Source organism: Andrographis paniculata, unplaced genomic scaffold, assembly GCF_009805555.1.
Source record: "Andrographis paniculata isolate CXL003 unplaced genomic scaffold, ASM980555v1 Contig5END, whole genome shotgun sequence".
Taxonomy (NCBI): Eukaryota; Viridiplantae; Streptophyta; class Magnoliopsida; order Lamiales; family Acanthaceae; genus Andrographis; species Andrographis paniculata.
In genome coordinates, this window is record NW_026137595.1 from 4,190,850 (window position 1) to 4,217,336 (window position 26,487).

Genomic DNA, 26,487 nt, shown 5'->3' on the forward strand with positions numbered 1-26,487 from the left:
GGGAGAAAGGCAAGATTGCTGATCCTACATCAACACAAAATGTCATACAACTGAGGTCTGGCCGAATCATCAGAAAAATCAATATGGCAGGCACACAACCTCAATCATCATCAGCACCGGTGGGAGAGAATGTTTCACCACCAGTCATGCCAAATCCAGGGGAGATTCCCCCACCACCTACCGATTGGTTGTCTTATATTCAACAAATGAACAACCAGCAAACTTTGGTTATGCAGAACATGTTGCGTGAGCAACAAACGAACATGTTGCGTGAACAACAAAATCTAATACAGAACATGGTGGATCAGGCATTCTCCAGATTCACCCTGTATCCAAACATGCTTTCAGCCGTGTCACCTGCTCGTTTTCAGGCGATTTTTCCAGGATCAACGTTTGCAGGGCCAACGTACGTTGACAGTACGTTTCCAAGCGTCACAACTTTCAACCGAACAGATATGGGGAAGATTCCTTTAACTTTCCCAGATAATGTTCCTTTGGGACCGAGGGTTGATAATACCCAGCCGAATGAGAGATTAGGAGGACAGACTCATAATCCCATTCCAACCGAACCAGCCTTCTCTAGGGAAGAGAGGTTGGGGGAACAGACTCATAATCCCATTCCAACCGAACCAGCCTTCTCTAGAGAAGAAAGGTTGGAGGGACAGACTCATAATCCCATCCCAGCCGAACCAGCCTTCTCCAGAGAAGAAAGATTGGGAGGTCAGACTCACGATCACATTCCAGTGTTCGACCATATTCCACCCAGAGTAGATCCGGAGGATATTGCTCAAGTTTTGCGGGTGCATTTCGGAATGAATCCGCAAACGGTGAACAGGCCGGTTTACCAGAGGCCATTTCCAGAAAGGATCATTAACGATCATCCTCTCCCGAGAAATTATAGGCCACCAGACTTCTATTCTTTTTCGGGAGAAGACGGAGCCTCTACCATTGAGCATGTGGGTCGCTTCACGGCTCAATTGGGAGAAGTAGGCAACAATCCATTTCACAAGTTACAATTGTTTGGGTTGTCGCTCACAAGAACAGCTTTTTCTTGGTATGCCAGTCTGCCGCCTGGACAGTTGCGAACTTGGGAAGATTTAGAGGCAGATTTTCATGCAAGGTTCTTTAATCCTCTGCCGACAGTCTCACTGATAGACCTTCTGGAGATCACGCAGATGCCGGAAGAGACCGGCTACCAATTCATAGAGAGGATGCGATTGATGAAGGGACGATGTCCTACGATGATCAATGAAAGCGAAATGACCAATTTGGTGGTCAGGAACATGCATACCAGACTTCGCGAGGCCCTGACAGCCCACGACTTTCAAGATCTGGCCAGTTTAGCATCCACGGCAAGAAGGTTAGAATCCTTTTTTACAGAAAATAATCATGACTTCCGTCAGGGGGGAGATGCTGAAGAGATGGTAGTGCAAGATCGATCAATGTGCAGACCACCACCAGTCCGCAATAAATGGAGGTCGGGTCCAACGTAGCCTCAGAAGATGGAGGTCGGATCTGAGGCTGATGTAGCCTCAGATGCTGACCTGCAAACTCCTAAAACATCACTTTGATGTTTAGGAGTCTTGAGGAGGAGGCTTATTGTTAAGCACAAAAAATAATAATAATAAATAATGGCAGTGGGATTCTGGACGGGTCTGGATATAAGTTAAATGACCCAGAAGTCGGGTGCAATCGGACAGATGCAAGGATCGGGAAGGAAGAAAGGTCGGGCGGAGTCTGAAAAAAGGTGTACCCAAGTCGGGTAAACCGTAGATCGGGTGAAAGACGAAGTCGGGCAGACGCGAAGGTTTGTCAAGAGAAAGGTCGGGCAAGGAAGAGGTACGGACAGATGCGGAGGTCTGTCCAGAGGACAGTCTGTCCTTCTAAAGAGATAAGGCAAATAGAGCCGGTCGGTTGGTCCGTGGTCGGGCCACATTTGGTTGGTCCATGGTCGGACCAATTAAAGTCGGTCAAAGACGGAGGGCGGCTGATGCGGAGGTCGGCCCAAATGATGTCGGGCGAAGAAGCAGGTCGGGCGAATGGCATTTCTGGGACGGTTTAAGGCGTGAGAGGTTTGGGGAGGTTGAAGGAAGTTGTAACACGTGTCAATTGAGGAGAATTTGATGGTCGGTTGACAGCGGTTGCTGTAACCGACCAAACGGCGGTTCAAACCGTTTTCTTCAAAGGCTATTTAAGGATTCAGATTTTCTGAAAAGGCATCTTCAATCAACTTCAACAAAGCAAAGTCAGATTTGGGGATCACCACTTTAAATTTCAGTCTTTTATTTTCCAGTTTATTTTCTGTACCATACAGTGTTTAGAGATTCCTAATCTCAGGCACTAATTAATCAAGTTTAAGGATATTTTCTATATCTTTGAATTTTACTTTATTTTTGTTGAAAAATTACATCAACAGTAGTGATGCATGAGTAACAACCAACAAACTTATCAACGTCATTTCTTACTTGTTTAGCCATCTATAGTAAACATATGTTCTTTTCTTTACTTACATGTTAGGGAGTCGTTAGAACACAATAATGATGAATTTATCTCTGGTTACTAAGAGCAATTAAATATGTTAAACCAAACACGGTCAATTTTTCCAACCATATATAACCAGAGCATAGATACGCGTTAGCGAAGCATATTACTTTATATTGTAGGTACATAAAAATTATATTGGGATATATCTTTGGTGCACATATGCAACAATATTCTCGGGGTACAAACACCGGGAGTCAATGTATGATTGGTGGTTAATTAAATATTATATATATAGCTGCAGGTATTTTAGAATATAGTTGATATCACTCAATTTCCCAACGAATAAGACAATTAAAGCACTCCAGACCACTAACTCTATCAGTGGGGTATATGCATGAGTATTTAGGATGTGTATTTGAATAAATTTATATATATATATTTATTTTTTAGGTGTGTTGTTATAATTAGAATTGTTGAATAAGAAAAAAAAATTGACTCTATTTATTTTTATTGGCTCTTTTAAAAAATTAAATTTATTTTTTTAATAAAATTATATTTATATTTATTTTATTTTCACGTTTTAAAATAAAAAATAAAAATATTAGTAAAGATTAAAAAAAAATTATACAAAATTGTGACATGTATATTTAATATAAATCTTTTGATAAAAAATTATTTAATTTTATTTTCTTGTAAAAAATTTTTTCTATAGAATAAGGGTTTATTTGTTTTTTGAAAAATTTTCAACATATTTTTTGAAAAAAAATTAATATATTACACACACTCATTATATTTATATTATCTACACATTTTTTTATATATATATAGATAATAAGTATTTAAAATATATAGAATACTATAAATAAATTTTAGTACTAGTATTAATATTTGAAAAATTTGTATCTTATATATACAATTTTAAATATTTGATAGAATAATTATATATATAGCTAGATAGATATTTTGCTAATATTATATTGAATCATATAATAGAGTTTATATTATGTATAATATTTTTATAATATTTACGCAATATTTTATATTATATTAAATATAATTATGAATTTTGTACAAAAATAATATAAATTATTAATATCAAATTTTCTCATTTTATAGGTAGAATTAAAAGAGTAAGTAAACTAATATTGATAAAATGAAATACATAATTATGGTTGATTGTGCACCTTCCTTTCTCGCAAACATTTTTATATCATTGTCTTTTTTAAAAGATATTAATTTATATATTTAATTTATTGACAATATTAATTTATTTTGATGCCAAATTTATTATGGCTCTATTTATGTACGTATTATTTGTACAATATCTTTCCTTTTAAGCAGATTTTTGCATTAATGGTTGATATATATTGTAAAAAATTAACATATATGTATAATTAAATGCCATATATTTATTTTATTAGAATTTTATTTTATTCTAAAATACATGATATTTAGACATTTAATTTTTAATACCTACATTTACAAATATCCTAATCGCGTCCATCCCTGTGCCAAATTGATTGTTATTTCTTAAAGTGAGATAATAAAATTTTGAGTGAATAAAATTGTTTAGTATAAATGAATTATATATAAGTTTAATGAAAAAAAAAATGCTGAAATGAGTAATACTTCTAAATAATTATAAAATTTGATTTTAATCGATAATAAGATAATTTCTTAACTATTAATACGAAAAAAAAATTAAAATATAAATAATCACATTTATAAATACTGATAAGAAATAATATATACTTATATAAAAATATAATAAAAAAATATAAACATAAATCATTCCGGGAAAATTTTAAATTTAAAATTATTAAAAGAATTTGAATCGGATAATTAATTTTGATAGAAAAAATTAAAAAGAGTAAAAAATAATACTGTATAAAAAATGCAAAAATAGAAGAAAAAATAAATATAAAATATAAATTGCATATAGAGTGTTTAATATAGAACAATTAACTGCACCCGTCAATTGACTAAGATATTAAAAATATAATATTTTAGAATATACGTGATATATTTTATCAGTCAAGTAAATAATAGACAAATTTGATAATTGAATATGTAAAAAATATATTTTGCAATTTTTCTTAATTTTCTACCTCACCACACAATCAAATATGATTCTAATTATTATTTTTATTTATTTATTTTTTAAAGATACATAAATAAAGGTATAAGCATAATGTAAATAGAGGTATATAAATGGAATACTTAAGTAAAGTGAAAGATAATATAAGTAGAGCGAGACAATTATAAGTATATAAAATAACATTAAGAGCATTTATATATATTTTAGGAGTACATCAAATTTATACTATATAGATTAAAAGAAAAATATGAAATAAGGATTAATATTAAACTAAATAGATAAATGAGAGAGTGCAGATCAATTTCTTTATAACAGAGACTGAATTGCAATTGAATATGGCTAACAGGGCGGACAGACAACTTTCCCATTAATTTATTGGATATATTATTTTATTTATAAACTTTAATTAGGACTAACCTGGGAGCACGTCAGGACTTTTTCCATTTTTGACTCAATGCCCAAATTGCATATGGGCTTGACTTTTATTTTCTGCATTACCTATATGATAGAGTTGGTCTGTCGCCTCTTTGCGTATCTTTTTGATCTCCCGGATATGCCCAGTGTATATGTAAATACTTTTGTACCTATTATTTATTATATATATATATATATATAAATCTTTAATTTTCCATAAAAGAAAAAAAATTCATATACAAGATATGATGAAAAAACTTGACTTTAGCAAGAAAAACAAGTTGAATCAAAGTTAAATAAAAAAGCATATGACTGTAAATTCATAGGAAAATATATTATACTCTCTTTAAAAAAATAAAATAAAAAAATTCAACATTGTAAGTGAAGTCCTCCTATATCTTTAAATACGTTAAAACACGATAATAAAGTGATAATATATTATTTAAATGGGTTTATATTAAAACTATTACTTCATTTGTTTCCTAAAATTATATTCATTTTTCTTATTTTAAAAAATATTTTTATTTTTTTTATACCGTAAAAAATACATATTCATATTAAAATATAAGGTAAATTGTTTTTTTAATTCCGTAACTGGACCCCTTATCATTTTAGTCCCGTAAGTGGAGTCTGTCGCAAACTAGTCCTATAAGTGAAAAATTTTCGTTGTTTTAGTCCTCCGGCGCCGGAGACGCCCGCGTGGCTAGCCGGAGGTGACGTGTCCACCGGGTGTCGCTGACCTGGCGGACACGTGGATTTTTTTCTTTTTTTTTTAATTTTTAAAAATTTTTTTAAAAATTTATTTTTAATTTATTTTAAATTTTATTTGTATTTTTTTATTTTTTATTTGGTCCAATTAAAAAAAAAAAAAAAAAAAAAAAGGTAAATCCGGCGAGTCACGCGTGCGTCTCCGGCGCCGGATGACTAAAACAGCGAAAAACTTTCACTTATGGAATTAGTTTGCGACAAGCTCCACTTACGGGACTAAAATAATAAAGAGGTCCAGTTACGGGACTAAAAAAAATAATTTACCCTAAAATATATTTTTTAGCTCATAGAAAATAAGATTATTTTTTTCATGTTGGTTATACATTATTATTATTATTATTATTATTATTATTATTATTTTGATAACGTGGGGAACCCTCTATTGCTATTTTCGAATGCATTTTGGGATAAATTCTTGATCGAACCTAGTTATAAATTATTTGATGATTTGTTTGGTTGTAATTTGAAATGAGGTTTTAGATTTAGATTTTTATTTAAATATTATTTTAATGTGATATTTTATGAGAAAAAAAATATTTTTTTTTTTATTGAAAATTGAATAAATAGTATTGATTTGAATTTAAAATAATCAAATAAAAACCCTATATTAGTTAAGTAAAATAATTTTTTTATTTTAAAATATTTTATAAAAAATTTTTTGTCAAACTTATAGATATTTCTTTGATAAATTTTTTTTTAAAAAAAATAGAGCATGTATCCATAAATTTAGAGAGTATTTGGCAAAATAATTTTTTCAAGAGCTTTTAACTTTTTGATAAATAAATCAACTAATTTTATTGTTTTGTAAAATTAGCATTTTAAAATAATTTATTGGACCCAATAATTTCTGAAAAGCTGTATATCCAGCGTTTCAAATTAACTTTTTCATTTTAATTTTTTTTATACTTATATACCCTTAAAAGTTAATATTTCTTTCACACAAATATTAATATATTTTTTTATTAAAATATTGATTAGTTATTTGAATTGTTTTTCTAACAACTTATAAATCTATTTTTATAAAATTTTAAAATAATTAAAATTAATTTTTTTATATATCAATAATTTTAATAGTAAAAGTTTTAAATTTATTAAAATAAAAGCTAAATAAAAATATTAATATTATTAAGTCATTTATATATTTTTATCACATGAATTTTTCTATTAAAATTTATTATATATATTTAAATTTATAAGTTTAATAAAAAAATGTATTAATTAATATTAATCTAAAATAAATATATACAATTGATTTGTTTTTTCTACATTTATATTATCTCTAATGAAAAAAGAATGCTTATATTTTAAAAAAGAAGTATATTGGAGTAATACTTTTACAAGATATTAAAAAATAAAAATAAAAAAGAAAATATTGTAATAGAATATTCATAATTTTCAATAACTAATAATTAAATTCTAAGAAATTGTACACACGAAAAAAAGTAAACTAAATATTTTAAAAATAAATTATAAAATATCTTTAATTGGTATTTTACGTGTAAATAACTAATACTGAACCGCTATTTTACCAAACAATTTAGTACAAATAACTAATATATTCAGTTAGTCAAACAATCTAATCGAATTAGCTAACAAGTTAATTGTCAGCCTAAATAAGTATATTCTTATTAAAAAGATATATATATTTCACTTTTATTTTAAACTAAAAATAATGATTTATAAAATATAATATTAATATTTTATTTAAATAAAAAAATTTATATTTCCTCCATTCTAAAACAACAGGAACATTAGGATGAGCACAATAATTAAAGAATAATTGTATTATATCGATAATTAGTGTAAAAATATTTTTAAAAGACCAAAATATTCCTACTTTATATAACTATTATAAAAAAGTGGGAATAATTTTGTAAAAAAGTGGAAAGTTGATTACTAAAAATAAAAATAAGACTATGACAAAATGAGACTATTATTTTTTAATGGAGAAAATATTCAAATACAAATCAAATCTATTTATAATTTTTTTTTTCTTTATAACCTACAAAGGAATTAAATTAAAAGTTTGTTTAGTTAAGGTTTGTTTCTTTACTAAATATTCTCCAACATATTTTCCTCAAAATATTAATATTTTGTAGATATATTTATTATTTTTATATTATATACACAATTACAATTTTTATGTTTCACATAAAGAAATATTTTCAAATCAAACACAAAATAAAAATAATTTTTTTTCTCTATATAATTTAAATTTTATCTCTTTTTTTTTTTCAATTTTATAATTTTTTAATCTTTTATTTGAAATAATTTTAAATTTAAAGTCGAATTTTAAAAGTAAAAATAATGAAATTATAATACATACATTCTAAGAAGGTAATTTTGACAAAATTAAACATCAACAAGTGATTCATATGTACACAAATTGTTAAAAAAATGAGTACACTATATAATTACTCCCTCCGTCCCAAAAATATAATCTTCGTTATGTTGAACACGGAATTTAAGAAATATTGATATTATATTAATAGTCGGTAAAAAAGTATGGATAAAAGATTTTTTTACTCTTATAAATGTATTAGTATAAAAAATAGTAACAATTGTGTAATAATAATGAAAAAATAATAGTACTTTTATAGTGATATGGTTATTTATGGAAATAAGACTATTATTTTGAGACGAACAAAAATAATAAATAAAATTATTGTATTAGGACGAAGGTAGTGTTATTTATAAAATTATATTTTATCTCAAATTTCTTGCAACAATAAAATTAACTTTTAAATTTCTATTTCTAATTACTATAAAGATGAATTATACTAATAATTATGATAACTTCTCCAATATTAATTTTTAGAATATAAATCATAATTATCACATTAATATATATTTTAATATTATATGATCACTTATATTTTATTTAATATTATTTTCAACAAAAAAAATTAATCATCATATCATATATCATATATATATTTAATAAGACATTTCAATTCTTCAATTCTCATAAGTTTGAAAATTTTATGAATTAAAAAAATGCTATCATAATCATAAGATTCCAACCATCAATTTTGAGAATAGTTAATATTGTGGTAATCGATTAATTAATTTGTACTCTATGTAGCATATGGTTATTGTCTTGTTTGAGAATGATATATAGTTTTAGCTAAAAAAGTAATATGGAAAGAAAAAGTGTTATATTGTATTTACAAAATTTAAATTCGGTTGTTTTGGATTAAACTTTTCAATCAAAATGTTTGTTTCATTTCATAGGAGAGTCAAACAATGTTTACCGTTGGTTGAAGATGATTTTCCTTTGACAAATATTGCAATTCCATGGCCAATGATGGAACTTGGGGAGGAAACCTAAACTTGCAAGCAAATTCTCTTGTCATGCAATGCAACATATGCATTTTTAAAGTATGTCTTTCTTTCTTCCAACATCATTAATAGTGTCTCATGATTTCTTTTGATTTCCATTATCATTATATTGTCACAGAATTTGTAGAAAATAGCAATTTCTTATCTTGTTTGTGTTGTCAAAATCTTCGTGTTTGTACATTTTAAATTTTACTGACAATGATTATCAAATAATTTATGTGTAATTAATACCTACAGAGATTACTTATTTACCCTTCAATTTAATATTAACCATTAGATTAAAATATAATATAACCGATAAAAACTAATCAACATCCTATGATTATGGCTAATCAGTAAGGTAAGAGCCGCCCATATATATATATATACATTGAACAAGAGACTTTGATCTGCGTTTTCATAATTTTAGAATTTTATTTTATTTTTTTAATATTAAATTTGGATAATTAATTAAAAGTTTTTACAATAACTAATAATCCAATAAAATTAAGATATATTAAATAATAAATAACACAAATATCGATAAAATGATGACTTTTTTTTTTTATATCTTTATATATACTTCACTTTTAATTTTATAAATTGTTCGATTTTAAAATTTTTGGTGTATTTAAATCGTATTTTTGAAAGATTCTTATTTGGTCTTGCTAATTCGGACTTTTTTCTTTATTTGAAAAGATTTTTTTATTATTATGTATTATTTTTAGTTTATATTAATCAATTCTAGATTAAGAAGAAGCAAAACATAATCAATATATATATTTTTAAATTATTTATTATTTTCTTTTACTAATCAATTTTTTATTCAAATTGATTTAATTTTTAATATAATACTATTTTAATAAATTTTATAATTTTATAGATTATGTTCAAATTTGGATTATTTATTAAAAAGAATATTACGATAAGTTTTAACATAAAAATTTTATTTTTTATTGTATTTATTGTAGTAGTTCTATTATTGTGTTTGTATGTTTTAACTATTTATGTTATTCTTATTTTTTTAAATGAACTTAAATTTATTTTATTATTCAAATCCGAAAAAAAAAATCTTAACAAACAGACCATTATATTTAAAATAACGAGAGTCACGACGTGCGAGCTGCAACACCGCTGGCAGTTCTTCGCTATTCCCTTTTTTTTTTTTAATAAAAATTTCCAGTCGACATTCATCACAAACAAAACTGCATTGTACTTCTCTCGTTGTTCCTCGTAATTTTCCATTATTGAATCTTCCAATCATTTCGATTCGCTTCGTAGTCGGAATCTCAATTTGTCGCAGTGTTACTCTCTATTTGAGACTCGTCCGCCGCGAGAGTGACTTTAATGCTTTCCATTGTACGGGGGTTGAATTTCCGACGGTGTTTCAACTGATTGTGGAAGTTAGGGGGGTCTGAGATTGACTCATCTTGCCGTCTGAGAAGAACCCTCATCCTATTTAATTTCCTGCCGCAGGGGATTGATGGGATTCATCATTCCATCAAATAAAGAACATTGCCTGAAAGTTTTCTGATTTATTGAATGTTTGCTTTGTTCGTCGGATTGGAGACGAAGCAGCCTGAGTAAGGCGCATTGGTGATGGGGAGGAAGCCAGCCGATTTGTGCATTGCCAAATTTACGTGCTTTCTCTGCAAAGCAAATTTGGAATTTGATTTGTATTGAAATTTGAAAGAAGAGGAATGATGGAATCGAATGCTGCCGGCGGTGGGAATGACGAAGCCTCGCCGGACATGTTGAGGAATACTCCGTTCAATATCAGAAGGTTGACCAACGAGATTGAGCAGTGTGAGGGTAGGCAGAAGTATGTAGCTCACACTAGAAGTCCCTCGGATGGCAGTGATGTGAGATGGTATTTTTGCAAGGTTCCACTGGAAGCAGATGGTCAGTGCCTGTTCTGTCACCGGACTTCTTCTCAAATTGTTGATACACTTTTGTCGAAAGTGTTAGTTATGCTTTCATTACCTTGCTTTTTAGCTTGTATGCTTTAACTGGAAGTTTTTCACTGGTCTTTTGATAATGTAATCGATGAATTGAATGGTTTAATTGGTTGTTTGGTCTTGACTGTCTATTTGGTACCCTAATTTTGGCGAAATTTATGGTTTATGTTCTGCTTTGCTTTAGCCTGTGCTTGCCAATGATGCTAGATTAGATCTGGAGAAGGAATATAAGATATATATTTGGAAAATACTAATTGCACTGGTGTCCATGTGGATGACTTTATGGAAGCTTTAAGGATATGCAGATGAGTGATTGACAAGGTCTTTGCATTATTGACAAGTAATGAATAGCTGCTTTGTGAAAAGGTTGCGAAATTTAACAAAATTTATAGTTGGATAATCAGGGTGCAATCATGCTGATGCTTATTGAGGATATTTCATTCTAAATCGAATAATTTATAAGTTATCTAACATAAGGGAGCTCCACTGCACTTCTTGTAAATGATTTAATGAATGAAGTTCCTTATACATTGTTATATGCCAAATTGCGTCTAACTGAAATAAATGTTAGAGGTATTGATTGGACAAATGAATCTATAGCTTTTATTTAGGGTGGCACAGAAGGTAATTTCATAATAGCTTGTTTTAATTCATTGGGATCGATATGCCCAACCTGGAGTGATGGAGTGCCAAGGCTCTTTGTAATTTTAGTTCCTTGCTGTAATGAGCTTTTAGACCATGAAAGCATTTTCACAACATCTTATAATGTTGCTTGCTTTATGTAAAAAGGTATCATTTGTTTTACTCCTCCATAGGCTCCACTTTATACTTGTGTTTTACATCTCTGTGATGGATATTACTTGTATGATTTCCAGAGCTAGCTGCATCAGTTCCTCGAACGGAAATTGTTGGAAAAGGTGATTATTTTCGATTTGGAATGAGGGATTCTCTTGCGATAGAGGCATCCTTTTTGCAGGTTATTTCATTTTCCTTCCGCCTTGATGTTTATGTGGCTTTATATTTTGTTAATTACCATATAATAGGAAGAAAACTGCTTGTTCCTGTATCTTTAGAGAGAGGAAGAATTGCTTTCTAGTTGGTGGCAAGAGTATGCAGAGTGTACTGAAGGCCCTACGGAGCCATGCATTGTTTCCAAGTCAACCCTGCAGACAAAAGTTTGTCTTCCAAAAACTTCTGGCCAGCAATATGCAGTTGTAGAAGAAAGAGTTGGTGTCCCTGTAAAGGGTGGGTTATATGAGGTATCCGTGGGTTTTTGTTTGCATTTTGTTTTGATTTTTTAGTGAATTAGTTGTTGGATGTGACGTTTTGAATGGAAAAATGGTATATCATTATAGGGAATTGTGATGTTGCATAGTAAACTGACAAAAAAAAAGAGTGAGAGAGAGAGTCCGTATTTCTGTAAAGAAAATGTGTGGTTTCCTTGTAAAGGGCGATTGGGAGAGAAGCTTTTTTATATGTATTCTTGGAACCCAATAAATTGCATCTATCTTAGAGATATCTAAGTTGTTTGTTACTTTTTACAGTCTTCTATTGGCTTTTCTGGAAAGTGGGCAAGAAATTTTGACTACTCTATTATGGATATATTGCAAGTATCATGCTTGGTTATACAGATTCTACTTTTTCCTTCCATGGTAGACATTCTAAAACTGTATTTAGTTATTAGGTAATACTGTTCATTTTCTTATGCTTATCCGCAACCTTTTCCCCGATAGTTATTTTGAGAGAGTTGACAGAAGGATGTATACCGAGCTCTCTATGCACTTGCAAGGTGCATCAATTCTGAGATGGGGTAGACTGACTACTTTACAATCTGATCATATTCAACAAAATATCAATAACACCAACCACTTTACTAAACTGTCCTGGCAAAGAGTTTTTTGTTTATGCTTTGATTTGGAAGATTTTTGACGTATGTTAAGTATGAAAGTATGTCCCTAGCTTGTATGTTATTTCAGCTCTTTCCTAGCTTGAATGCCATTTCTGGATATAAAAAATAAGTATAAATAAGAAGTTGACTAGGTTGCATCTATGCAGACTTGTAGACATGGAGAAAAAGAAATAAGATGAGGGTAGAATGTAGGTCGTGAGAAATATGCATCCAGGACACAATCTTATTCATTGATAAGATGTCTGTCCTTCCTGGACCCTGACATAATTTAATGTTGCTTCATTTCCAGTTATTTTCAACAAATTTTCAACTTTATCTACCCAGTTTGTTCCGTGGCTTCTGAATTTGTGATTTGAAGCTGTCCTTTCAAAAGTTTAAGTGCAGAACTAACTAAGCTTATAGGTCATATCAAATTTAATCCAATATTTTCTGGAATTGTCATTCTCTCTTGAAAAAGGTGTTCTCTATTGCATATGAAAAACGTGCTTTTCAGCCTGGCTATGTTAGCAGACTTTTGGTGTTTTACATATCTCTGTGGCTTGAGCAAAAGGAACTATCTTAGTCTGACAGTTCTATCTAAGCAAGCATGCTTTAGATAAGAATATGACAATGAATTTTGGAAGTGGCCCATTCTATTGGTTTACTGCTCCAGAAATGTGTTTCACATGCCTGTCGACTCTATCTTCTGGATTTTGTTAGATTTTTCCAGAAGTAATTTGATAGAAATATTAAGATGATATTTGATATTTGAATCCATTATTTGTGATTTGGTGTCACATGAAAATTGTGAACTGTGAAAAAATATAATTACTAATCCTTTCTATTATAAATAAACATCAAAATTCTACATCAAATAGAACTAGTTGGATTGGAATAATTAAATGCACTAATCAACTTTCCACAGTATCTCCCATGTTTTCCTGATAAATTTAAAAAATTTCTTTCGTGTCTTTACCTGTAACCATGGAGTGTGTGTGTATGTGCATGTGTATGTAAGACATGCAGCTACTGTAAGAGTGGCCACCTCAGTTGTCGATATGGAAAAAACAAGAACATAAAATGCTGAAGAATTTTGTTACTGCAGGTAGATTTGGTCAGGAGACATTGTTTTCCTGTCTACTGGAATGGAGAGAATAGGCGTGTCTTACGAGGCCATTGGTTTGCTCTTAAAGGTGGAATTGAATGGCTTCCACTGCGGGAGGATGTTTCTGAACAATTAGAGCATGTTTATTGCTCTCAGGTGTTCTCCAACTATAATATGTTGTTACTTGATCCAGTGAATTAGTAGGGTATAATTATGTAGCATATTCAAACTTTTGTCAAGATATCTTTAAGGTTCCAGTGCAGTAGGCTTTGATAATAAATCTATTTTATATTGCCATTGTTCACTTTCATTCTTCATTGTTATGAGTTTTTGGGTCAGTATAAAAGTCAGCAGATTAATTCAAGAAGTTTGGGTACCTTCCTTTTAGGTTTGGCACCGAAGAACTTTTCAACCGTCAGGTCTCTTTGCTGCTAGGGTTGATTTGCAAGGCTCTGTACCAGTATGAACCTGTACTTAAACTACTCTCATGCTGGTTAAGTTGAAACCTTATATGGATACTTTGTGGTTGTAGGGGCATGGCAAGCAACTTTTTATACATTATCCTTTTCTTTGTGGTTGCAGGGACTGCATGCCCTTTTCACAGGGGAAGATGACACATGGGAAGCTTGGTTAAATGTTGACTCTTCAGGATTTTCTGGTATGGTTGGCTTTGGACGAGATGGCATTAAGTTAAGACGTGGATTTGCTCCATCCCCGTCAAAGAATCCAACACAGGCAAGTTGTCTCACTTCTAACCTAGTTTTCACTTCCTATTTTCTCTTTGACAATCAAATCCATGGGAGAATGAAACTGTGATGTAAGGTTACATAAACAACCACGTGTTTCATAAATCATGAAAATAGTCTCATTTCTTACTTTGCATACTCATTTATGAGTTCTTTCATGGTTACACTGCAAAAAATATTATGATTTAAGATACACCTCACCTATTCAGCAATCGCATCGAATCCCATGGAATGCCATAAGGCCTTGTTTACCAGGTTGGATTTACACACATTATTTAAAGATTAGTCAACCATCACCTTTGTTATGTCTATTTTATGCTTTTTCTTCGTATGAATTATTTAATTGTTTTCACTCAATTTGTCATTTCCGTTTTATTGATTATTGTTTAATCTCTACTTTTGAAATTAGAGCATAGTTTAATATATAAAAATTTAAAAGGAAAAAACAAGTTTAATCTAATTAATAAATGAACTGAACAAATGCATTGGCTGATTTCTCTTTGCAAAATGAGGTGCTAGAGGTTTTTCAAAGATCTTTCTGTTTGGCTGTAAACTTTGTTCTTTCAATTTGTTTCTGCTGTTTTCCATAGTTCTCTCATCTCTCTCTTCTCTTCATTGACATTCTGTCTCTGCTATTATATATAAAGATTCTCTCTTCCCCCACCCAAAAAAAAAAAAAAAAAAAAGGAACTGAGCAATCATCTCAAATAAAAGATAATTAGCTAATTTTTTTTTAAATTTTAGAATAAAAGGTTTACGTTTTGGTTCTTAATTCTTAGAATTAAGCAGTGATGATAGTTATTGTGTAACTTTTAGTCTAAACTTGTGTTAAACCCATTGATAACAATTAACAACACTTCTGCAATATCTTTTTGTGAACAATATTCTCTACTTGACTTGTTATGCTTCTCTTATATAAAACTGAGAGGTTGCTGATTCTTAAAGCCATTTAGCCTTTTCTATAATATTTGGCCACTCAGCTGATGAACTAAAGCACTACTATGACTTATATCTTGACCCTCTAACTGTAAGTGGGCAATACTGCTCATCCATCTTCCTATCTTTGTCAGGATGAATTACGCCAACGGAAGGAGGAAGAAATGGATGATTACTGTTCACAGGTATGCTCTGAAGTAATTTTCCTTTAGTGTATATACATGACTTGTAGAAATCTGGAATTAATTTCTGATCACTTTATTCATCAACCTAGTAGAATATATAAAATAAAGGTTGAAAGAAAAGCTCTAGAAAATAGGAAACTACCTAACAAACATTGATCACAAATCTCTCCTAATAAACAGCTATACACAGATTTCCTACAACTAATATACACCCAACTTCCAGTATTTTATGCACTCCCCTCAAGCTGGGCAGTATACTAATCATGCCTAGCTTGGAACAAAGATCATGGAAGTTAGGATGGTGAAGAACCTTCGTAAGGATGTCTGCAGTTTGATACTGACATGGAACATGACTCAAAGTAATTACTTGGTCTTCAATCTTTTCACTGATGAAGTGCCTATCAAGAGCCAAAAAATTTATTAGCATTTCAAGATTTGTATAGTCTTGAATAGTATATTATTAAACATACATACAGACACACATCAAACACTTGATGTTGAACTTTACACTCCTTATAGTTTGTGTTAGAATTGGAAGAGTGAAAGAGATGTTTGCATTCAGATTATTACTCTTCATTGAGATTATATGGGTATGTTATATGGAATTAATCGAAATCATAGACACAAATTACACTTGATATTGCACACTAATTCTAGGCACTAATCACTAATCTTGCTAATTAATACTAATAATATCAACAGTTTGTACAGATCTTTGCAATCATCCTTTCCTCTTTGCTGTTAAGTATCATTGTTGAACAGCATGTGATAGAACTCTCTTAACTTTAATGATAATTTGTGTGCAGGTTCCTGTTCGACATTTAGTATTCATGGTTCATGGTGTTGGCCAAAGGTTGGAGAAGTCCAATTTGGTGGACGATGTTGGAGACTTTCGACAGGTAACAGTAAATGTTGCCGAAAGACACCTGACCTACCATCAACTTAGTACACAAAGAGTTCTTTATATTCCTTGCCAGGTATGCTGTGTTTTTCCATTATTTTTCAGTTCACTAAGATACCTGACACATGGCAATCCTTGGTTCATAGACACAGAAATACCTAAAATTGATTTTATGGATTTAACCTAATTATTTTGTATGCTAGAATTATTGAATAGTTAGATATTTTTCTAGTTAACTACTGTGCAATCATAATAAAACTGGATAGTTATGATAACTATTTTGTTGAATGCTATTATTCAATAATGAATGTTTTATTGGAAAACTTAAAAAGTCTATTACGCATTCTCAATAGGCCAGAAAAGTATATTCATTTTGTATTATTGTTTGTTTCACTTGTGCTTAACAGAATCTTGTTATCGTTATTGACGTTTTTCCTTTGACAGTGGAGGAAGGGTTTGACCTTTAGAGGGGAAGTTGCAGTTGAAAAAATCACTTTAGATGGTGTCCGAGGATTGCGAACTATGTTGGGTGCAACAGTTCATGATATTTTATATTATATGAGCCCTATATATTGTCAAGAGATCATAGACTCGGTACTGTTATATCATCTCTTTCCTTTTCATTCCACATCTTTAATCTTTTCTAATGAAATGCTTATAAGTTTGATAAGTTTCTCTTTTGTGTTTCTGATTTCATCAAGCACTATGCATTTCCTTTATTGTGTATGTATAATAGAGTTTTTCTCCTGCTCATATTATGTAATTTTATATTTGTTCTATATTTGTAAATATGAAACTATTACTTGAGTTCTATTCTATTTTAATTTTTGTGGCTAACAGGCCCCATCTTGCTTTTGTTCTGTCTGATAAGGATTTAAACATTTTTCAAGGGATGTCCATTATAGATATTTTATTTAAGTTTTTCAAAATATTTGGAATATACATATATATATATATTTTATATTGTATGATTAAGTAGATTTTATAAAATATCTTAATAAATAAACAAAATTCTGAAAGTTGGATAGGGATTTTGAAGCAAATGAACACCTTAGAGCATTTAGAATGCCCGTGAAATACACTTGCATCTAATTGTTTAACCGAAAATTTTTAGCTAGTTCATTATAAAAAATATAATATGAAAAAAAAGAAGAGAAATGCAAAATTATTGTGTAGATTTTGCTACAGGTGTCTGCATCAGTACTTAATTTCACAAGGATCTGTGTTAAGCTTTTCTTCTTAAAATCACCGGGATATTCTAATATTTTAGTCAATATCCTCAGAAAAATATCAGCATTAGGCTATAAAAAAAAATAAAAATTGATAATTGACTCCATCCTACCATCAAAACAATTTTGAAGCTTTATGTCAGTCCAGTTGCATTTGATTATCTTCATGTTGCTCTAGATATTTAGATGAATTCAAAATGTTTGTAGTTGATGTAATAACCTCTAACCTTGCGAGATTGAGGGCTAAATAATTAGTTTCAGTATCCTTTACGTAGTTCTGGTGCATTTAGGCTTTATCATTTATTTCTGTAATTATTTATTTACTTTGGTTGTTGACATTAAGCATAGCATAGATAACAGAGAATGCCATTTTATCTTATATGTGTACTTGAGTGAGGTCAATGCCATTTTCAGGTATCAAACCAACTAAACAGGTTATATGTGAAGTTTCTCAAGAGGAATCCTGGTTATAATGGAAAGGTACTTTCTTGCTACAGAAATTAATTGAAATTTGAGATTTTGAGCTTAATAGTTGTATTAAGTACTACACGGAGTTTAATTTTGCAGGTGTCCATCTATGGCCACTCTCTGGGAAGTGTTTTATCTTTTGATATCCTTTGTCATCAAGATACGTTGCATTCACCTTTCCCAATGGAATGGTTATACAAAGAATGTAAAAGAAGTGAGGATTCTTCTACTAGGGATAATGTAGCATCTACATGCAATCCCACCCCACATTTTAAGGATGAGGACTGTGGGAATGTTGCAATTGAGAGCACAGTTGGTGCTGTGGATTGTTTAGACATTTTGGAAGATCCTGTGGAGGGAACATCTAATCCTTTGGGTCCTCCTGCATCATCAGAGTCTGACTTATCGTCTACAACTAACAGTGATGACCAGCAGACAAATTTTGCCTCATTATTAAATGAAGATACTAATGAAGGTTTTCACAATTCCAATAGTACAGATTTAGACAAAAGTGATATGTTGAATGACCCTAATAGCACAAAAAACGATGCGCTATTTGATGACAATGGAGATGAAAAGGCTCTCTTTCATCAAGGTGAAGCTGAAAGAGTCACTATAAGTAATGAGGATGTATCTGATAGTAATCAATATGAAACAATAAAATTGTTGCAGGAAGAGGTAGTTCACGAATTTTTTGGAGTTTCTTGACTGAATATCTTCTTTTGTCCTCACACACACTCACTCTTTTCCCAGATTGTTTTGCTGAAAGCAAAAATCAAAGAACTGGAAGCTGTATGTCCAGAAAAAGGTTTGATGTGTGGCTTCAATATGTTTTTGTTTTGGGCTTTAATTGTTCTAAATCTCAGTATCTATAAGTTGACTTTCTCTTATCTCATATGTCTGACCCAGGGAATGCAATGAGCAGTGGTTCATTAGTAAATCAATCTAGTCCTGAGGGAGCTCCATCTGGTCTGCGAGATTCCTGGAAGGCTTACACACCTCAAATTCGATACACAAAATTGGAGTTCAAGGTAATCTTCTTCATTTGTCCCAGTCCGGGATGTTGGCTGTAGAAACTTTGCTCAATGCTACAGTTAAGTTTGATCAGTTATAAATATGGCTTGTTGTGAAACTTCCACTCTCAAATCTCCTATCCAATCAATGCTATAACTTTCTCTGAAGAAGAAGGGAACCTAGTCTGAGAACCTACTAGCATCTTCTTCCATTCTATAGGCATTTTTCATGAAGTTTACAAGTTAGATTACCATATATGTTTATTATGATGTCAGGTTGACACATTCTTTGCTGTTGGGTCTCCTCTAGGCGTATTTCTTGCCCTCCGCAATATGCGAATTGGGACTGGTAACAGCTGCTGCTTGATCCTTCACAGGCTTATATTCTAGTTTTTCTTCTCTTTATACCTCTGCTGGATCTCGAGTGAAATCCTTCTAGCATTTGGGATGAACATCGTGTGGAAATATTCGGTTGTTTGGAGTTGATTATGTGCTTGGAATAATTCTTTTTGAAGTTTTCACCATTTATGTCCTGTTATTCTCTTTTTAACTTGAAAATTAAGTACATAATAGTTGAAGTGCAGATTTTGTTAATTACTTTAAGAGCAGTCATTTGAAATGATTATCAAATTTTTTGAGTGAAATGTTTTCAGGCTAATTGTTTAAGACAATGCTGAAACATATAAACTACACTTTTAAATCATTCTAAAATATATAAATGGCTTAGCATGGCCTACAGTACATTGCCATTCTACTGGTTGTAGATGTGTAAGTGAAACAGACAAGTCGTATTGAGAATTTGAGTTATGTCTTTGGTGCATCTGTTAAATAAGGATAAGGCTCTGTAATATCTTATGTTTGTTTGTTAGGAGAAGGCAAAGAGTACTGGAAAGATGAAAATATAACTGAACAGATGCCAGCATGTCGCCAAATGGTTAACATCTTCCATCCTTTTGACCCGGTAGCGTATAGGTCTGTCGGTTAATACTGTTTTTCACAATATTTTGATATTCTTTTCCTGACAAACTTGAAATCACGTTTTAATTGTTTACGGCTTTTCGCGCACAGAATTGAACCGCTCATATGCAAAGAATTTGTACACAAACGTCCTGTTATTGTTCCTTACCACAGAGGTGGAAAAAGGCTGTATGTTGGGTTTCAGGTAAGGGCATATTTAATCTCCACTGATGTTTCCAGGTAGCTCCTCTTCTTTTTTATTTGTGCTAATTTCACGTCGATGTCATACAAACAGGAATTCAAAGAAGGGTTAGCCTCTCATGCTCAGTCTATAGCCAATCACTGGAACACCATAAAGGTGGGCAACACTAATTTATCTCTTCGACTCTATAAGTAATTTGCTTCTCTCGATTCTCTTCAACAGGTTGAGTCGAGAGTGTTTTTATCATATAGCTTCATAGTTGCATTAGTTTATCTACCATTTTTATTTTTATTTTTGCTTTGATATTGTATATAGCTAGAGCTGGGAGATGTGAATTAATTATGTATATTATGCATCTGTAGTATTATTATTGTTAAATGCTTGTTTGCATATTTAGGTGTGTGAATTATTTGTAAATGTAAAATTTTATGAATGATCATTGCTGGACGCAAGTTCCAATCAGTACGAAATTGTAACTTGATTGCAAGAATTTTTCACGTTTGGTTTATTCATAATTTTGACTGTGAATTTTATTGGGCAGGTTAAAGTGCTGACAGTTTGTGAATCGAGACACAACAATGGCCCGGATGGTAAGCATATCCAAAGCTCTCGATTAAACTGTTTGATTATCTTTGAAAGACCTTGCGGCCATATATCGCTTGCAGGGGAATCTGAGAAGCCTGAACAAAAAGAAAGATTATATGGCTCGGTTATGATGGAGAGAATAACTGGAAGTGAAGATGGGCGAGTGGATCATGTGTTACAAGTAAGCCCTTTACAGTTTTCACTCGAAACAATTCCACCAGCTCATTATTTATCTTCACTGGCCATGGCTTTGGCATTGCAGGATAAAACTTTTAGACATCAATACATATCAGCTATTGGATCACACACGTACTTTTCTTCTTCTTCTTCTTCTTCTTCAGCTTTCTTATATCGATCCTAATAGTTGATCTGTTCTCACTGCAACTCAATTGTAATATTGCTTGTGCAGAAACTACTGGAGAGATCCGGATACTGCTCTGTTCATGCTAAAGCACTTGTATGGGGATATTCCAGAGGATCCGCCATTGGTGGCTAATGATAAAGATAAGGTGGAATCAAAGGGGAAGGGGAAGGGGGGGTGGTCTGATCCAAGGAAGGTGAGTGATGCAGAAGTCCCTTTAACCTTTGCTGATGCTGTCTTCATAAAGCACTTCTCCCACAAAGTCAAGAAAATGGGAAACAATAACTGAAACCATCGGAACGGCCTGCGTCTGTTTTCGACGAGGACGACGACTACGAGGATGGGCAGTTGTTGCATTTGTCAGATTGTTTTAAGTTCAGAAATCATCGCCTAAAGATGACAGTTGCAATGCCGCTGCATATTTCGTACAAATAAGTGGTCTATGTTCTGCACTTTTTGTTTTTTTTCTATGATTATTTGCTTTATGTTAATTATAAATAAAAAATTATATTTTTTTATTCATCTACTTTTATTATATAAATTTTTATTATCTATAATATGATATTTATATTATATGTATATTATTAAAATAATTAAAAATATTTAAAATTTTTTTTTAATCTTATATATTACATCGTAAATCAAATTAGTTAAGTAAATTACTTTTAACCCAACCGGTAACCAAAGACAGCTGTGTAATCGGAGCCGTGCTATAAGTACAATTATATTTAATAGTTAGTTATAATTGTTGGACGAAATGCAAATGTTCTACTAGTATAATTTATTTATTTTTCACAAAAATTTTGCAAAATTGTTTATAATTAGATATGGTTTTAATAAATTGGCATTATACTTGATAATTTAAAAATTACACAAGTTCTTTTGTGTTGTAATAGGTGTCAATTTTTACAAGTATTAAATCGTATTCTTTGCTTATATATAAAGGCTCAATTACGATGAAATAAAAGGAATTTGAATATTTCTCTCTTACTCCTTTCGTCTCTCTCTATTCATACCCCTCTCTATATATGTATATATATACTTATTTGTTCATTTTGTGAATTGCAAAAAGTTTCATTCACACGGTCATATATATATTTATATATTATATCTAATTTGTTATATATTTTATAACATTTTGTCTTTATTATATGAGATACGGCCTTTCTTGAGTTTTGGCATTTATTTAATTATTTTATATTTAAATAATATAAAATAATATTTGTTATATTCTAAAAGATTTTTTTAGTTTGTTTGCTTTTTACCACAAATAAAAATATATTATTTTTTTATTAAAATATTATTCCTTTTGTCCTAGATATGATGTCTTTTTTACTGTAAATACGAGAATTTATAAGAAATATAATTAGTAAATAACTAAAAATTTATTAGTGAAAATAATTATTATTTAATAAAAATAATTTTAAATTAAGATTAAGATAACTAATTACTATAATTAAAATAAAAAAAATAAATTAAAATTTTTTAAATAAGATTAAAGTGTATAATACTTTTTCAAAATAAAAAAGTGATAAAATAAGTGGGACTGACGGAATTGAAAAAATGGACACAGTAATTGGGATAGGGAGTATATTAAAATATATTTAAATCAAAATTTCAATAAAAATTTTAAATTTAAATATAATCAAACAAATTTTAATATAAATATTCTAATATTATACATATATTTATAATATATATATATTGTATTTATATATATATTGTTTTTTTTCTATAAAATGGGGGCCAAAGGTCGTGAAAAAATAAAAAAATAAAAAATAAAAAGGTCCTGGGCATGGGCGATTGTGGTATGAGAAATATTGTATATAAACTTTTTATAAAAAATTGTGCAATATGTTAAAAATATAAAAAGTCTACTGCAATTTTTGCAGACCTTTTAAATCACAAATGATGTTTTGTTTTATTATTATTATTTTTAAAAGAAATAAAATTCTAAAATTTTAAAAAATAATTGTGTTTGTGATATTAATATAGGATTAACTAATAAAAGTAAAATTATTATTATTATTATGGTTAACCACTATTTTATATATTATAGTATATAAATATATGTGTGGCAATTTGTGTAATAATATATATATATATATATATTTATAGAAGTCTTTGGTGGATCAAGAAAAAATTTTTAGTGGTTGCACAATATATAAATTTAAAAATAAAATAAATTATTAGACTCGATTTATTAAAAAATAATAATAATATAATATTATTTTGTATATTTATGTTTTAAAATATAAATTAATTATTTTAATTTGATTGAATTTTAATTATTTGTATATTGATGATATTTTAAAATTTAAATTTTAAATAATCCACCTCTTTTTTTTTTTTTGGATAATGATGCAATTTTAAATTTTAAGTGGGGCACCACAGTTTTTCAGTTGTAGAATATTTATTAAATTATAAAAATTTTCTTTTAATATAATAAAATCCCCTGTGATCGTGTATGTTGGTGTTTATATGTTAAAAGAAATGTAGGGTGTGTTTGTTTGGGGGTTTGGATTTTGAGTTGGGATTTGAATAGTAAAAATTTTGAATTTGAATAGTTGTATGATGTGATATAAATAGGGTTTGATGTGATGTTTTGAATGTAAAATTGATTTTTAGTATAATATAAAAAATAAAAAATAGGTATTTGATTTGATGTTTTTGGGGGGAAAAAATTGGATGAATAGTGGAAATCCACCAAAATCCTTCAAACAAACACACCCGTAATGGTTATTGTGATATTTAATGTGTTAGAGGAGAGAGATGAGATAAAGAGAGGAATAGGTGAAAATGGAAATACAGTTTATTTTATTTCTTCGTACATATATTTATAGTGAATTCAAGATTGATTGTGTGCTAATCAGTTTGCCACCATGAATACACATATTACATACGTCGACATTTAAAAGACATCCACCTAATGTACACGTAGCAATAATGTGTACAACACGCTTCATCTTGGATGATTTGATACGAAAAATGTGTCTCTTTAGAATTTTATTAGAAAAAAATTTTGTGGGAAAAGAATTTTAATGAAGAAAAAAGAGTATAACATTCTCGTGCTTATATGCTCCTTGGTTAATAAGCCCGCTTAGTTATTATCTGATCAAATTTGTTTCACATCAATTTCACAATTTTGTTGAAGATCATGAGTGAAAAAGAATTTTGGTGAAATATATTTCGTTCTATCGCTTTTAATGTAACTTTCTTTCAATTGAGCTATACAAGTTGTATTATCTTCATACAATATAGTTGGAGAAATTTTATCTTCAGGTATTAACCCGTAATTTATTAAAATATATTGAGTAATTGATCTTAACCAAACACATTCTCAACTACCTTCATGTATTGCTAATATTTCAGCATACTTTGAAGAAATGACAGTTAAAATTTATTTCATCGACTTTCAAGAGTTCACAGTTTCGCCACAAGTAAATACGTAGCCAGTTTGTGATTTGGCTTTATGAGGATCAGATAAATATTGTATTGGCAAAACCAATCAATTCATGTCGAGATCTTTCGAGTAAAAAACTCGAGATCAATTTTCCTTGGAGATAGCAAAAAAAAATGCTTAATTCCATTCCAATATCGTCGAGTAGGCGATGAGCTAAATTTTTTCAGTAAATTTATAGCAAATGATATGCCAAGTCGGGTGTTGTTGGCAAGGTACATCAATGCACCTATAGCACTAAAATATGACACTTCAAGGCAAAGTGTTTTTCATTTTCCTCTTTTGCTTTTAATGGATCATTTACTGGATTAAGTGTTCTGACGATTATCGGAATACTTAAGAGATGTGAATTATCAAGAAGAAATTGTTTTAATACTCTTTGGATATTAATTTTATTGGTGAATAAAAATCCCACTTTCTAAATGTTCAATTTGCAAACCAAGGTAAAATATGGTTTTTTCCAAAAAATTTTATTTTAAACTCATTTTTTAGATATTCAACCGTTTTTTTTTGAATTTCATCAAAAGTTCCAATGAAATTGAGATCATTGATATATACAACGATGATTACAAATTCTAACTCGTTTTTCATTATAAAAAAACATGGACATATGAAGTCATTTATGTAACATTCTTTTGTTAAGCTTTCACCGAGGCAATCATACCACATTTGGCTTGATTGTTTGAGCCCATACAAATATTTTTGCAATTTGATGAAGTATGTTTTTTCTTTGTTTTGATTTAGATGATTCAGGCATGGTAAATCCTTTTGGGATTTTCATGTAAACATCATTGTCAAATGAGCCATAAAGATATGTAGTAACCACATTCATTAATCGCATATCAAAATTATTGTATACCGCCATACTCACCAGGTACCTAAATGTTATTTCATTCATGACGGCGAATATATTTTTTCAAAATTGTTGCCCGGTCTTTGGGAAAAACCTTATGCTACAAGCCTTACTTTATATCTTGTGATATTATTATTATTATTATTATTATTATTATTATTATTATTATTATTATTATCACATATACCCACCTGTAGGTAATATGTTTCACATTTTCAGGTGTTTGGACTATGAGGCTGAATATTTTTTGTTTATTCAATAAGTCCAATTTAGACTGAGTTGTGACACGACCACACTTACATCATACTACTAACACCAATTCTTATATAAGTAAACGATAAACATGCTACAATCTCTCTTAATTACTTACATATATAACATGTTAACCTGCTATAAATTTTTTTCTCAGCAAAACATAACATAACTCAACAGTAACCTGTTAACATTCACTAAAAGGATCTCAAACCATATCAAAAATTACACAGTCGACATACTCTTTATAACAACACCATACAACTTCTAAAATAGACGTAATATGGAACAACGGAAGCAAAA

At 30.1% G+C, this 26,487-nt stretch overlaps 1 protein-coding gene across 2 annotated transcripts; it reads left to right on the top strand.

Moving 5' to 3' along the window:
• Positions 1 to 10,250: 10,250 nt before the first annotated feature.
• LOC127258973 (phospholipase SGR2-like) lies at positions 10,251 to 22,141 on the top strand. 2 transcript variants are annotated; one of them, XM_051286078.1, is made up of 21 exons: positions 10,251 to 10,987; positions 11,919 to 12,019; positions 12,117 to 12,302; positions 14,037 to 14,192; positions 14,425 to 14,496; positions 14,619 to 14,771; positions 15,853 to 15,903; positions 16,710 to 16,880; positions 17,249 to 17,398; positions 18,448 to 18,513; positions 18,601 to 19,179; positions 19,255 to 19,309; positions 19,411 to 19,532; positions 19,791 to 19,863; positions 20,384 to 20,486; positions 20,583 to 20,676; positions 20,767 to 20,829; positions 21,215 to 21,263; positions 21,339 to 21,439; positions 21,521 to 21,567; positions 21,668 to 22,141. In XM_051286078.1, the coding sequence occupies exons 1-21, from the start codon at positions 10,786 to 10,788 to the stop codon at positions 21,906 to 21,908; spliced, it is 2,835 nt and encodes a 944-aa protein (XP_051142035.1). In that variant the 5' UTR covers positions 10,251 to 10,785; the 3' UTR covers positions 21,909 to 22,141. The 2 variants fall into 2 exon arrangements, with proteins under 2 accessions (XP_051142035.1, XP_051142036.1); XM_051286079.1 differs by having other exon boundaries at positions 10,855 to 11,048.
• Positions 22,142 to 26,487: the final 4,346 nt, after the last annotated feature.